Source organism: Melanotaenia boesemani, chromosome 8 (assembly GCF_017639745.1).
Source record: "Melanotaenia boesemani isolate fMelBoe1 chromosome 8, fMelBoe1.pri, whole genome shotgun sequence".
Classification (NCBI taxonomy): domain Eukaryota; kingdom Metazoa; phylum Chordata; class Actinopteri; order Atheriniformes; family Melanotaeniidae; genus Melanotaenia; species Melanotaenia boesemani.
In genome coordinates, this window is record NC_055689.1 from 15,945,827 (window position 1) to 15,959,354 (window position 13,528).

At 37.8% G+C, this 13,528-nt stretch overlaps 1 protein-coding gene across 1 annotated transcript in view; it reads right to left on the minus strand.

The window, feature by feature from the left end:
- Positions 1-6,732: 6,732 nt before the first annotated feature.
- The window catches only part of ece2a (endothelin converting enzyme 2a), a 103,606-nt gene continuing 96,810 nt past the window's right edge, over positions 6,733-13,528 (minus strand). Inside the window, exon 4 of the mRNA XM_041991448.1 lies at positions 6,733-8,381. Coding sequence (XP_041847382.1) covers positions 8,091-8,381 — 291 coding nt within the window. The 3' untranslated portion in view covers positions 6,733-8,090. The remainder of the gene's footprint in view (positions 8,382-13,528) is intronic.

Sequence of the window (13,528 nt, forward strand, 5' to 3'; positions counted from 1 at the left end):
CCTGAAGCATAAGCCAAGCTTTATTCCTTTACTTGAGCTTAATAAATACAAGTTTAAAAATAACTCTTTCTCACCTTAAACAAAACCAAGACAGCAATTTTCCAAAACGTTATGCTATGTCTTAATGTTTTGTTATGTTTGGTAAGTCAGCTCTACTATCCTCTATGCCAGTGGCTCCCAACCTGTTGTCCCCGAAAACCTCTTTTATGCAACTACTAAAAAGCTAAGCTGCTTAGCTGCTTCTCATAAATGTATTTTGGCTGATGCCTTTCCTTTGGCTGAGCCAAAGTTAAGGTAATTACCAATTTATAGCCTTACTTTTTTCCTTTTAAAATAAGGACAAATCATGTGCACTGTAGCATTTCTCAGACATGTCTAACTAATCAAATGATGCAAAGTTACTGATTTTAGGCTCCAAAACACTGGCTCCATGTGAATGAAACACCCAAATGATAAAAAAAACTTAAGCAAATACATCTCAACTTGTCTTTATGTGGACATGGCCTTAATTTAAATCACACTGGCTCTGAAAAGCCAAAGACTCTGGAACCCATGTGCTCTTTGGGGGACCCCCTTGAGGTTCCAGGGATCCCAGGTTGGGAATCACTGCTCCACTCAAATGTCCCAACTTGAAGTCAGCACAGAATAATCAATTTCATCTTAAAACTTGTTGTAGAAAAATGACCAAGAGTCTGGAATGAGTAAAAGTATATAAGGTTTATTTACAGGAGAAGTATTGAATAAAGAATTACTTGCAAGTAATGAGAATTGTTTTCCCCATTGCTTGAAGTCGGGAGAGACTCTGAGGATTCATCAGAGAAAAACAGTTTTATTCAGCTGGTCCCCAGCTGAAGGTCAAACAACAAAATAATAAATGAGGAAAAGAAGACTTAGTGATGCCACTTTCTTCCAGTTTTCAGACAAAGCCCACATACCACAACAAGCTGATATCCCAAACAACTATTGCTATCTAGCAGGTGCGAAACCCAGTCTCAACTCTGCCATATCAGAGCTCTGGGAAGAAAGTGGTCAGTCTGACCTCACACACGCATACACAATGAAAACTATAACTTCAGTATTCTGTAAATGAGAACACACACAATATGAAAACGTAATAGTGAATGGATTAACAATAATACATGAATAAAGAAAACTGAATATACATGTGATTATTATATGAGTATATATGAGTGATTACCATATGCAGCAAAATATCTTTCACAAACTCAAACCTTTCTGTGACCTTTTAATCTCAAGTAGCTACATATTTTTCCGATTGTCCACTCCATTAATGAAGGTTTTTCTTTAACTGGTTAATCTCATGGTATTTCTGTCTGTTTTGGTGTTATTTGACAGAATCTATTGAGGATAATAAATAAAATAAGTACTACTTTAAACTGTAATAAAAGATGAACTTCTCCCTCTATAACTGATGAGCTTTGGTCGAGCTATGAGGGCAGAGGTCACCAGACAGTCAACTGGAGCAGATGGTACGCGAATGCTCGGGTTAACACAAAAAATGCTGTGGATGCCTCCCCAATGAAAAGTTTGCAGTGCAATCAGAGAAAGATTGAGCCAAGCACCACAAACATGCAGGTGTCAGACTGCAGAACACAGCAAATCCTGCAGCAGACAGATCATTGCAGATGCCACTGTGACCTCTTCTGTCATCACTCAAATACACAAACACTACTTTCACTCCATCCAGAGTGGACATCCATTAATATTCCTCCTCTTGTTACATAAGTCTGCTATTCAATATAAAGTATTATGCCATTATGCTGCCTCAAGAGATATGGGTATATACACGGCTGTTTCTCTTTGCCCACACTGCATCTAACTAATGCAACAATAACAATGCACTCTATCCTCTCTATATTGGTCTGAAGCAACTTGATGAACAGGCTATAAGTAAAAGGAAAATCATATATTCTAACTTTCACCATCTGAGCACTTTTGAGAAGTGTGTGTGTGTGTGTCCTAACTCAAACACTATTGGTACAAAAGCTCCAAGTAACTCAAACCACATACACAGTTCAGGTAACTGAAGAGGAGTAATGAACATTTAATGTGGTTCAATTTAATAATCAAAGAAATTAGTTAATTCTTTCTATATATATTCTGTTATTTGGCCGAACACAGTTTTAAAGGTGATGTGCACATCAGGCTCATCATCATCAGGCTAGATCATCAGGCTAAACTTGGAGAACTTAAGGACCTCATGAAGCTTGTACTCTTGGTAAAGCCAGAGTAATGTGGATAGGACAATCTGGAAGGTTCCCTTCAGCTGAAAGCTCCAGAATAACATGCACATGCAGTGAACTGGCAACCACAATGGACCACAGAAGCTCGGATTATTATTTATTTTGGGCACTAGCAGTCTTTATTTGAAAGCTGCTTAACAGGAAGGTGGACAGAGACAGATGAAGATGACATGGAGGTGATGGCCTCTTGAAGCTACTTTCATTAATAGAAATAGTAGCTGTCTTGTGCGCAGCCATTTATTCATACAAATAAGGTAACCAATCAAAGCAGTCCGTCTTTTAAACTGAGGTGACTGTATGACTACACTTTGCTACTCCCTCTCATTGGTGATTCCAGTTATTAGAACAAACAACCAAAACTATGAAGCACAAATAATTAAAAGTGAAAATTTAAATAAGAACCTCAGACCCTGAATGCGGCTGGAAGCGGGAAGCAGAGCTGAGTTGTGATTCTGTTTAAGCACAAACTCAGCAAAAGAAACCCAGAGTTGTTTAGTGAAAGCACGCAGTCGACCTTTTGACTTTTATGTTCCATCACGTAACACCCACACAACAAATGGTGCTTCCAGAGGACAGGGTGGTGGTGGTATACGAGGGGTGATAGAGGAAGTAAAAGAGAGATAGAGAAGCAATGAGCGTGCCATAGATTAGTGTTGTTGTTGCCCTTGGGCGACAGAGCATGGAGGACAATTAGCAGCAGGAGAGGAAAAAAAAAAATCTGGCTCTGCTTTTCACACCCAGAGAGACCTGGATAATACAAAATCAGGCGAATAAATAAAAAACAGTCCAGAAGACAGGATTTATGTTTAAACGATGGAAAACCTCTCCTGCGTGTGGCCTCTGCTTTGCGGTTATATAACTTAAGTCCAGTCAAGTTAAATCTCACTGTCGGGGTCTCTGCCAGTCCCACTTAAACCCGCTGAGGCAGCTGAAAATTAAATTGAAAAGACTTCTGAGTTTTAATATATTCGAATGCTGGCAAAACACCAACAGAGGTAAGATCAAACTACATAGAGATGCGAAATAAAGCAGTATCATGCTTAAGGGGAGGAAGAGAGTAGAAAAATGAACTCTCCATGTGTAGGGATACAATCAGCCTCCATCCACCCACAGAGTGATGTATCCATCAAATATTTTTATATCCCAGTGCAGCAGAGTGGCTGCAGCCTTTCCAGTCAATATCAAACCCATGGTCATTTAAGACTTACATAAGCACCCCCATGTCACACACCCTCCCATGTCAAATAGGTGCCAGGCTGTTCCTGATCCCTCCTGCTAAGTTAGTCAGGAATTTTGCACCAATTTGTCACCATGGATACCAGACAGTACCTGGATAAATGTCTGTTTACTTATGTGCATGTGTGGTAAACTGTGCTAACGTTACATTTAGCATGAAACTCATTTACAGGGACAGTTCAATTATTCATTTCTTCTCAAAAGCTCAGTGATACTTTTGGAAACAGTATTTGAATTTATGCTCCTACCTCAAGGCTCCATACCGTTCTGTAAACTCTTCAGCCGATGACATTTTTCTGCTCATGGTGTAAGTTACGCTTCCTGAAGAACAACATAATTGAACCTTGTGGTGAGGTTATATTCAGTTGCCCTTTGTGAGATACAAAAAAGCAACTAGCAGTAAATATTTTGTCTATTTGTTAGCATGTCAGAAAAAGATTTCCAATCCAAACCATACTATGAGAAACACATCATTCACTTAGAGGTTACAAAATGAGTTTAACCTTTAAAAACCCAGACTCCCCCACTTGGGGGACTTTGAGAATAGATAGTGCCATACTGTAACCCAATGGCCATTTTGGAGACCTTGCCTGTAAAGCCTGTATTAAAATCTCTCTAATTTTGTTCTGCTTCACTTTATCCGAGTTGACTTTTGCAGAGACAACGTTCACCCATCATGCCAAAGGGATATTCAAGATTCAAGATTCAAAGATTCAAAGAGTTTATTGTCATTTGCACAGTAAGGAAACAAGTTTCCCTGAACAATGAAAGTCTTACTTTGTCGACCACATTGAATGACATAAAAGATTATAAAATAAAAATAAAAATAAATTAAAAGTGTAAAAACTAGATAGAAGATAAGATAAAAAGTAAATAATCTATGTACATAAATGCTCAGTGTGCTACATAAACTGTCATGCCACATTCAACAATGAATAATTGCCTGTGCAAAAAACTGTTGTGAGGTAGATGGTAAGATGCATGTGCAATATCTGTTTAAATAATGAGACATAAAACAGTAAACAATGTTACAGTTACTGTGGTTGACAGTATAAAAGGTCTGTGTGCAGGGTACAGGCCGTTGTTACAGATTCCTATCAGCTGTTAAGGAGTCTGATGTTCGAGGGAAAGAAAGCGTTTCTGAGTCTGGTTGTCCTGTATTTCAGACACCTGTATCTCCTGCCTGAGGGCAGGAGAGTGAACAGTCCATGTTGGGGGTGGGTGGGGTCTTTGATGATGGAGGCAGCTCTCCAGTGCTGATAGATGCTCTGCAGAGAGGGCAGCAGAGTCCTTGTGATCTTGGATGCAGTCTTCACCACTCTCTGCAAGCGTTTGCGTTTGGTCCATGACAGTAGAGCTGCCGTACCACACAGAGATGCAGCTGGTCAGGATAGACTCAACGATGCAGCTGTAGAAGTTTCTAAGGATCTTTAGGGACATGCCAAACTTCCTAATGTGGACCCAGATATTTAAAGCTGCTCACCCTCTTCACTTTCAAAAGGCAGTGGCTGATGAGGGTTACTCTCCTTCCTCATGTCCACTATCATCTCCTTGGTCTTGTCCATGTTGAGGGTGAGGTGTTGTCCTCACATCACGTCACCAGAGGCCACCTCCCTCCTGTAGGCTGCTTTGTCCCCACCAGTGATGCGTCCTATCACAGAGGTGTCGTGTATTGAAAGTTATCTAAATGGTGATGATTACAAAGCAAACTCAGCTAAAGTTACTTCTGATTCTGCTTCTATTTAATGTAATTGTTACTTTTAGTTTAATTTAATTCTTGAGTTTTGTTTAATAAACTTTATAATGTTTCTCTTGCACCTTCCTTTTAATGTTTTTTTAAACCACTTTAAGTTGTCTTTTACATGAAACATGCTACACAAATAAGCCTGTGCCTCATGTTTGTTAACACATAGTTTGGTCTACATTATAATAGAAATACTTGAACAAAAAAGAAATCAAACAAGCTAAGCGAAACCCAACAGGGCTGAGCTAGAGTTAACAGTCTGATCTTGTCTTCATTTTCATTTATACATTCCTTTAACTTAGCAGCTCTGCATACCTTCAGTCCTTTATTTCCACATGTATCATCAGTTGATGAAACATATACTGCAGGTGTAGCTTCATTAATTTATGATAATATCTTTAAAGTAACCACTGGGTGAATAATTTAGAACCTTTTCGGATAGACTGATAGAATCTCATTGGCGTCCAACATGTTAATGGCATCAATTCTATTTGCGCTTGTGTGACACAATCAAATGCTCCAGACTGGCTGTAACCTAGACCTCACGTTATTGTTTTGTTAACACCAAAGTTAAAGTTGGCCAAAGTATCATGTTACTCCAGCTAAAAAAAATGTGGTAAGACAGAAGAGCCATCTGAAAAATCACACAACTTCTTTTCCCCAAGTCTTAAAAATAGGCGGTAATTAGATCTCAGTGGAGAATTAAAAATAAATGATTTCTACTTTATTAATGTGGTACCCCTCCAGTCAGAAGTCTTCCTGCCTGTCTGCACAGCATAGCTCTCTCTCCCCTCCTCTCTGGTCTATATTTAAGCAGCAGAAAGCACAGGATCTGAGACTCTATCATGTTTCTTCAACAAATTGCACAGGCTAATACTTCATGTACATTTGTATATGCATGCATGCTGGTTGACAGCTGGGTCAAGCCCAGCAAATCTCTATTAGCATCTTCTATCTGGACTCTAAAGCAGACATAAGACAGATGCAGACGATCCCAACAGAACATTGAACATGCAGGTGGTTATGTGTGTATTGCTTAAACCTTAAACTAAAGCGCAGAATGATTGAGGCAGAACATTAGACTGGGATGTAAGACTGGTTTATGAATGATAGAGATTTCCATTATGAAGTTAACACTGCCAGTAGAGTGCAACACAGACAGGAGAGGAACCATGATGAGTCACGGTTAACATAATCCACTTTAGCAGCAGTCAGCTGTTGGTATAAGCTGTTGGTTGGCTGCTTATTTTAAGTTATATTCCACCACTTTCTTTACCAGTACTGTTGTAGTACTGTTCATCACAGGACAGAAAAAAAAACTTGAAGCTGCAACTTACATGCTGAAAACTCAGATTTGGACACTGCAATAGGTACTCAATGCAGATTATATTTATATTTGCTGTCTAACAGGGACACTTTTCCATGTCAGTACAACATGGTTCCTTTACCATCCAATGAAAATGTTGACAAACCACTATGACACAAACATTTTGAACAGAAGATTCACTTTTATGTGTGCATTTCTTTGGAAAATTCAGAATTCTGGGACTTTACATATAAATTCCTTTTTCTCTGTTTATTTATGAAGCACCAAGTCACAACAAAGGTCATCTCAAGGCACTTTTAAAGTAAAACTCCAAAACTCTCCAACCTTAAAACTATGCTTCTGACTGGTTTTGATGGTACTCTGGCATTTATTATCTACATTCCTGGAGCCATAATTGCCCTGCAGCATCCTGAGGCTGAGAAACCACAGTTCACGGCTTCATCTGCATTTCACTTTACAGAACTTCCTCACTCACCAGCAACTGGATATCAACACACTGGCTGTTTAGAACATGAAGCATGGCTTTTGAGCAAAGAAACACAAGTGGACATTATTGGAGGAAGTGAGGAAAAGAGAGAAAGAGATAGAGCATAGGATAAGACAAAAGTTTACATAAGACTGACTTTTACTGGCTGGAGAGAGCTCAGGGAAGAGACAGGATGCAAGATGGATGACAAATTAATCTTCCTTAGGGGACGCCACAGTGTAAAAACCTGCCAAATTTCAGTAGTGCAACTTTAAGATATACGTAAGTAAATTTATTACCAAATTCAATCCACATCACTTTAAAAAACCTATTAAATTAAAAAGGCTCTCTGAAGGGATTAAAGTATTTCTATTCTATTCTAAATCAAATTAATTATAAATCAAATTAGTAGAACTCCTTACAATTGTGTTCATATTATACCAATTCATAAATATTGCTAAGGAAACCAGCAGATCCTATCAAATGTTCTCCAGATTAAATCTTCCATCCTGAATCTCATGATGGGGAAATATATGATTTGTTAAGATGTATGAATTACCCAATTAAATTTAAAACAAACTTTTCCAAATAGGTTTTTACTGTAATCTTTTGTCTTTTGTACTGTAAAAACTGTAAATACTCAGATACTCTGTCCTTGTTCTGGTTTGCGCTCCAGTTTCTTCTTTCCTGCAAAGCATCTGAAACAGGTCTGAATCATTTATTTAGTAAAAGAAAAATCTTTAAACTTTCCCAGGAATGTCTAGAAAATATTTCCTGATATATATTTAGTACTGCTATAAGATAAAATCATAAGATTACAAAAGGGTTTCAGTTTATATGCCTATTGCTGTATAAAATCTAAAAGCAGTTTTAAAAAAATATCCACAAAAATCTGTACCAGTTAAAAGTTGGGACAAGAATTTTCTGCTGAATATCACAAGGCTGAGAGGTTTGATTTCCTCAACTCACCATCACACATTATGGTGGGCTTATGAAGGCAACCTTACAGAGAATGTGTTCCTGAGATTACATAGTGAAGATATTCCAGTTATCTTATAAATCGATATTAGACAGGAAATCCTCCTTGTCTTCATTTTGTGCTGTGGTCATACGGGCAGATGGAGATTTGCTGTCTTCAAGTAGCTTTTGTTCCAGAGCTGCATCTTCTGGGCTGAGCTCCTCTCCTTTGGTCATTACATAGACAAAATATTCAAAGCCTTCTCCATAACTCTGATGTTTGATTGACCAGTTGTACTGGGCTCGAGCGTAGAGGCGCTTCCGGAAGAAGGGCTGGGCAAAGGTGATGGAGACAAACCGGCCTCCGGGTTTCAAGCAGCGACTAATCTAAGAGAGAGAGAGAAAAAAAAGAAAATCAGGAAAAGAGAGATTTTACTTCCTGCACAGACAGAACATTGAATTACTAGAGAAAGTGTGTGTTTGTAGAAAACAGGGAGAGAATATTACAGAACTGGAAGCAGTTTAAGGGAAGAAAAGGAGGAGAATACGCCTAAGCTGCAGACATTTTGAAACAGGATGAAAACAAAATCTCATGCAGGTGAGTTGAATTTCTGTGAACATGAAGCTGGATTTATACTGCTACTGGCTTCAAACAGGTTTCTTTAATACACTGCTGTAAATTTGTCTTTCCTAGTATTTTTCATATTTGTTTTAATCTGTTTATAAGAGTTGAAATCGTCCATGAAACCCTTTTTGTGACAAAACTCTTTTGCATATTAAAAAATGTCAAAGGTAACTTATTATCAATAGAAGTGGTCAGTGCTTTGAAAATACAATTTATTATGAGTCATTAATCATCGTCTTCCTTCAGTAGACTTGGAGAAACAATTTTAAATGATGTTCAAGTTCAAATAATATACCTGTTTGCTACTTGATATAAACCTACAAATTGCTACTTCTGCACGTATCAAATAAATGACCTCAACATGTGTCCTCAAACAGGTTTATGCATTAAAACCCATGGGACAAACTTCATAACTGTTGCTTGGGTTTCCTCACTGGTGTGTTTATCCTCCATGTGAGAAACACGGCAGCCTCTTGCGAGGATGGCAGAGCTCAAGAAAACAAGAGAAAAGTATACTCACACGGAATATGAAACCTGACAGAAACACAGATTTAGTCATACACTGGCAGCGGGTTTCTTAAGAGACAGAAGTGTGTGTGGGAGTAAGGGGGCAGAATATGCGGAACACTGAGTGGTGTGCAACAAAGTTTTTGTATCTTAGAAACTCTTCAAACATAAACTCCAGCTGATGTCCACAGACACAGATCAGGATGTTATCTGGAGGCTTTCTTACATACATGTACAACCCCAATTCCAAAAGAAAGTTGGAACCCTGTGTGAAATGTAAATACAAACCAAACGCAGTCATTTGCAAATGTCATAAACCCAAATTTTATTCCAAATAGAACACATATCAGATGCTGAAACTAAGATATTTGACCATTTTTGTGGAAAATATCTGCTCATTTTAAATTTGATGGAATCAACACATATCAAAACAGTTGGAACAGGGAAAACAAAAGACTGGAAAAGTAACTGGCACAAATTTAAAAAACAACTAGAGGAGCATTTGACGACTAATAAGGGTATTTGACAGAAGCACAATAAAATAAGTGGGTAGAAAACAAGCGTTTCAGAGAAGCAGAACCTCTCCTGTGTAAACAACTACACCTAAAAACTGTGGAAAAAAAAAAAAAAAAAAATTCCTCAATGTAAAATTCCAAAAACCGTCTATAATGTATAACACCCCCAAAAGATTCAAAGAATCAGATCAAAACTGGCTGCACATTATTTGTGCCACCAAGTTGTGCTGCATCAAAAACATGATTGAAATGATTAAATGCATGATTCTCTATTGGAAATCACTGCATGGGCTCAGGAACACTTCCAGAAATCACGTACAATCCACAAACGCAAGTTAAAGCTCTACTGTGTTAAAACTGAAGCCACATTTGAACACAATACAGAAACACTGGCATCTTCTCAAGACAAAGACTCATTTAAAATAGTCTAAGGCAAAGAAAAAAACTCTTCTGTGGCCAGATGGATTAAAATTTTAAATTGCTTTTGGAAACATGGATGCCGTATCCTGTAGACTAAAGAGGGGGAACATCCAGCTTGTTATTGCGAACCGTCAGTTTGGGGTTACAATAGTGTTTATGGCATGGGAAATTTACAAACATGGGAAGCAAGACAAAGCTAAACTACATACAGCATCCATCACAACAGCATGGCTTCACAGGAGACTAAACTGGCCTGCCTGCAGTCCAGAGCTTTAACCACTATAAAACAATGGAAGCTTCATGAAGCAAAAAATCTGGCAATTGACCAGTTAGAACCCTGTCTAATACAAGAATGGGATAACATTCCTGTCCTGAAACTCCAGGAACTGGTCTCCTATCTTCCCAGACATTAACACCAAGTTGTTAAAAGAAGAGAGGATGCCACACAACGGTAAACATCATTGTACATCTTTAACATCTACTAATTAATTAAGTTGTTTCCTAACATCTACTAATTAATTAAGTTGTGTCAGGACACTTCACCCTCCTCGCCTCCAGTGTCAGCATCGCTGGTGTATGAATGCGTATGAAAGTTTCGGTGCTGGTTGGAGGCCGTTGACACGCAATGGCTTCCACGTTTCCATCAGTCTGCCCCAGCAGTACAGTGCAATATAAATCAAATTTAATATTATTATTATTATTATTATGTTCAATCATAAGCCCTGATGTGATGCACAGGAGTATGTGTAACGAGAGGTTACTGTATAGTCTGAGTGTGGTTTTACGTCTAGCCTTAAGTGTGACAGTCATGAAAACAGTGAAAGTTATGAAGTGAGGAACGGTTGTGGTTTGTATATCAGCTGTGGTGGAGTACAGAAGCTCTCCTCCTTTGCTGTCATGGTCTTTGGAGGAAAGAGTTACTCTGAAATGAGCATGTGCATCCTGTTCTTCTCATATGATTCTTATCAACCAGCAAGCAGCCCTACAATGAATTATTCACCCTCTGCTGCGACATGGAAGAAAAGTGCGAGGAAAGGTGGAGAAGGGTCTTGGATATAGAATAAAATAACCAACAGAACGGAAAGTTAAAAGATCCAAATATGGGGCTCTCGTATGATCATCTCTGGATTGAAAAAAATATCTGCTTATTTTATCACAATTAAAAAATACTTATAGAGCAAAAGAAAGGTTACCAATACCCAGTTGTGATGATTGCATTATAAAGAAACATTGGCCAGTTAACAAACAAGCAGAATTCTTGTCATAATTATGAAACTCTGGATCAAGAACAAAGATTGATTCAGAATGTCTTTGGTTGATTTTGTTCAAATGAGAGCTGAAGTAAATTTTAAGTATTTATTCAAGACTTGTTCTGAGAGTTAGAAACTCTACACTGACAATGGGCAACGGCATTGTGCTGATTGGTTTTGATCACTCACTGAAATACACTGTGTATGTTTCAGATTGTACTGTAATAAGCAGCTAAATGAACATGATGGCTCTGGAGTTGTTGAAAGGCACACTGTACTTTTGGTTAAGCTGTGTTGTTTATTAGAATAGCCTAGAAAAATACCAGCTAATCTGTAGTTGATGGAAAAGTTATAGCTTTGATCAACACCATTTCGATAACCATGAGTGACACCAAAGAAGTGCAATGTTTCTCAAAAGGTCACAGAATTTTCTAAAAGTTTCTATTAGAGATACACTGATATGAACATTTTGACCGGTATCTGATATTAATAATGTTGTTATGGCGATAATTATAGATATCAATATATATCTGTAATTGTCAATATCCATTATTGTTTTTCTTTTTTAAAGTTGAAGATGATCAAATTCTGTACGAAATAAAAGGTAATGTGAGCAGTGTTAGCTTCCCTGTTTGTGAACTTCTGGATGGTGCTTTTTCGAAAGACATATTAAATTTGGCGTTGAATTATTTGACATCGTTGCATTACTTCGACTCTGCAGGTATTGCATGCTGCTTTTCAAGTTCCTTCTCTGTTGTTGTTCTTTGTTAAAGTTTCATTATATTTTTAACCAATCACTTTTACATCCCATTCATTTTATTAGTTATTTGTGAATAATTTAGATCCTCTCTGAGACGTACGAAGCAGGATAGCAAAAAACTAGTAAAATATTTAAATTTAGAGTTTTCTTTATTTCCTTTTTTTTTAAAAAAAATACATTTTTAATGTTTCTTCATCATTTTCTTTACTAGAAGACTAACTGTATTTCAGTTATACATATCTGCTCCATTAGTTGCAGATTTTTTATGAACATCATAAATCATAGTCCCACTACTTTTGGGAACATTTAATGGCTAATTTTGCCTAATTTATTTATTTATTTTGCCCTATTTCATATAATGCTGTCTCCAGTGAAAATACTAACACAGAACAGTAGGTATTTTAAAGGTTCAACTCTGTTGGTGGGACTCCTCCCTCAATGCAAGGTTAAAGGTGTGACCCCCAGTCACAGACTTGCTAAATATCAAAATTGCAGTTTTAATGCTGTGTTACATTTTTCCTTTTCCGAGTTAAATCCAACTCTTGTGTCCTTTGAGGACACTGAAGCCATTTCACATTGGCTGGTTTCTGTTTTATTGATCAGTAGTTGACTGTTTTCCAAAAATTTAGTCAATTCTAGCTCTAGACTCATACGGAGGAGAAAGAATTCCAAGTTTTCCCTTAAGCAAACACAAAATATGGAAGTTCCTGTCAAAATTCCCTTGTCAGATAATTCTTATTAAAGATAAAATGCAGTTCACATGGCACGCTCCAGAGGTTTGAGGAAAACACATTAGGAGCTTAGGTGTGCAAACCTGACTTCACCTCCTCAGCCATTATTCATGACAGTGACATGCATGTGTGCACTGTGTACCACTGCTGTGTAACTCCAGAGGCTTATGTCATAGGTGAATGAAGGACTGAGGTCACTGAAACTAAAGATGACACTCAGCTGAGGTAAACAAATCAGCTATAACCATGGCAGGACTGATAGTTTAATAGGGAAGCAGGTGGAAGTTAAAAAACATTGTGTCATGTTAGACAGTTTATTAAAGACAAATTATTTAAAGTAGTACGTTGGCATATAATTATTCAAGTTTTCCTCATCACACTATGTGTTTTCTCTTCACAGAGCAAGTCAGAAGAGGATGTGCCTCATTAGGTGAGTCATATCTCTACACCGTATGCAAATCACAGATGAAAAGTCTTATCTACGGTGACACACAAATAAGACACAGAGTTACTAACAGGGATGAAGGTTCATGGTATATCAAACTAAAACACAAACATTGCTACAGCATCCGTAAAAACACAGATCATGTATTCAATCCAGCCGCTCTCAAACTGGTTTTTGTAAGATGATCTAAATTAGGGCATAGGGTTAGAGGACCAGGGAAACCACTCTGTTAATGCTCGTCTTTACACATTGTACTGAAATGATACCTCAAGCACAAACAC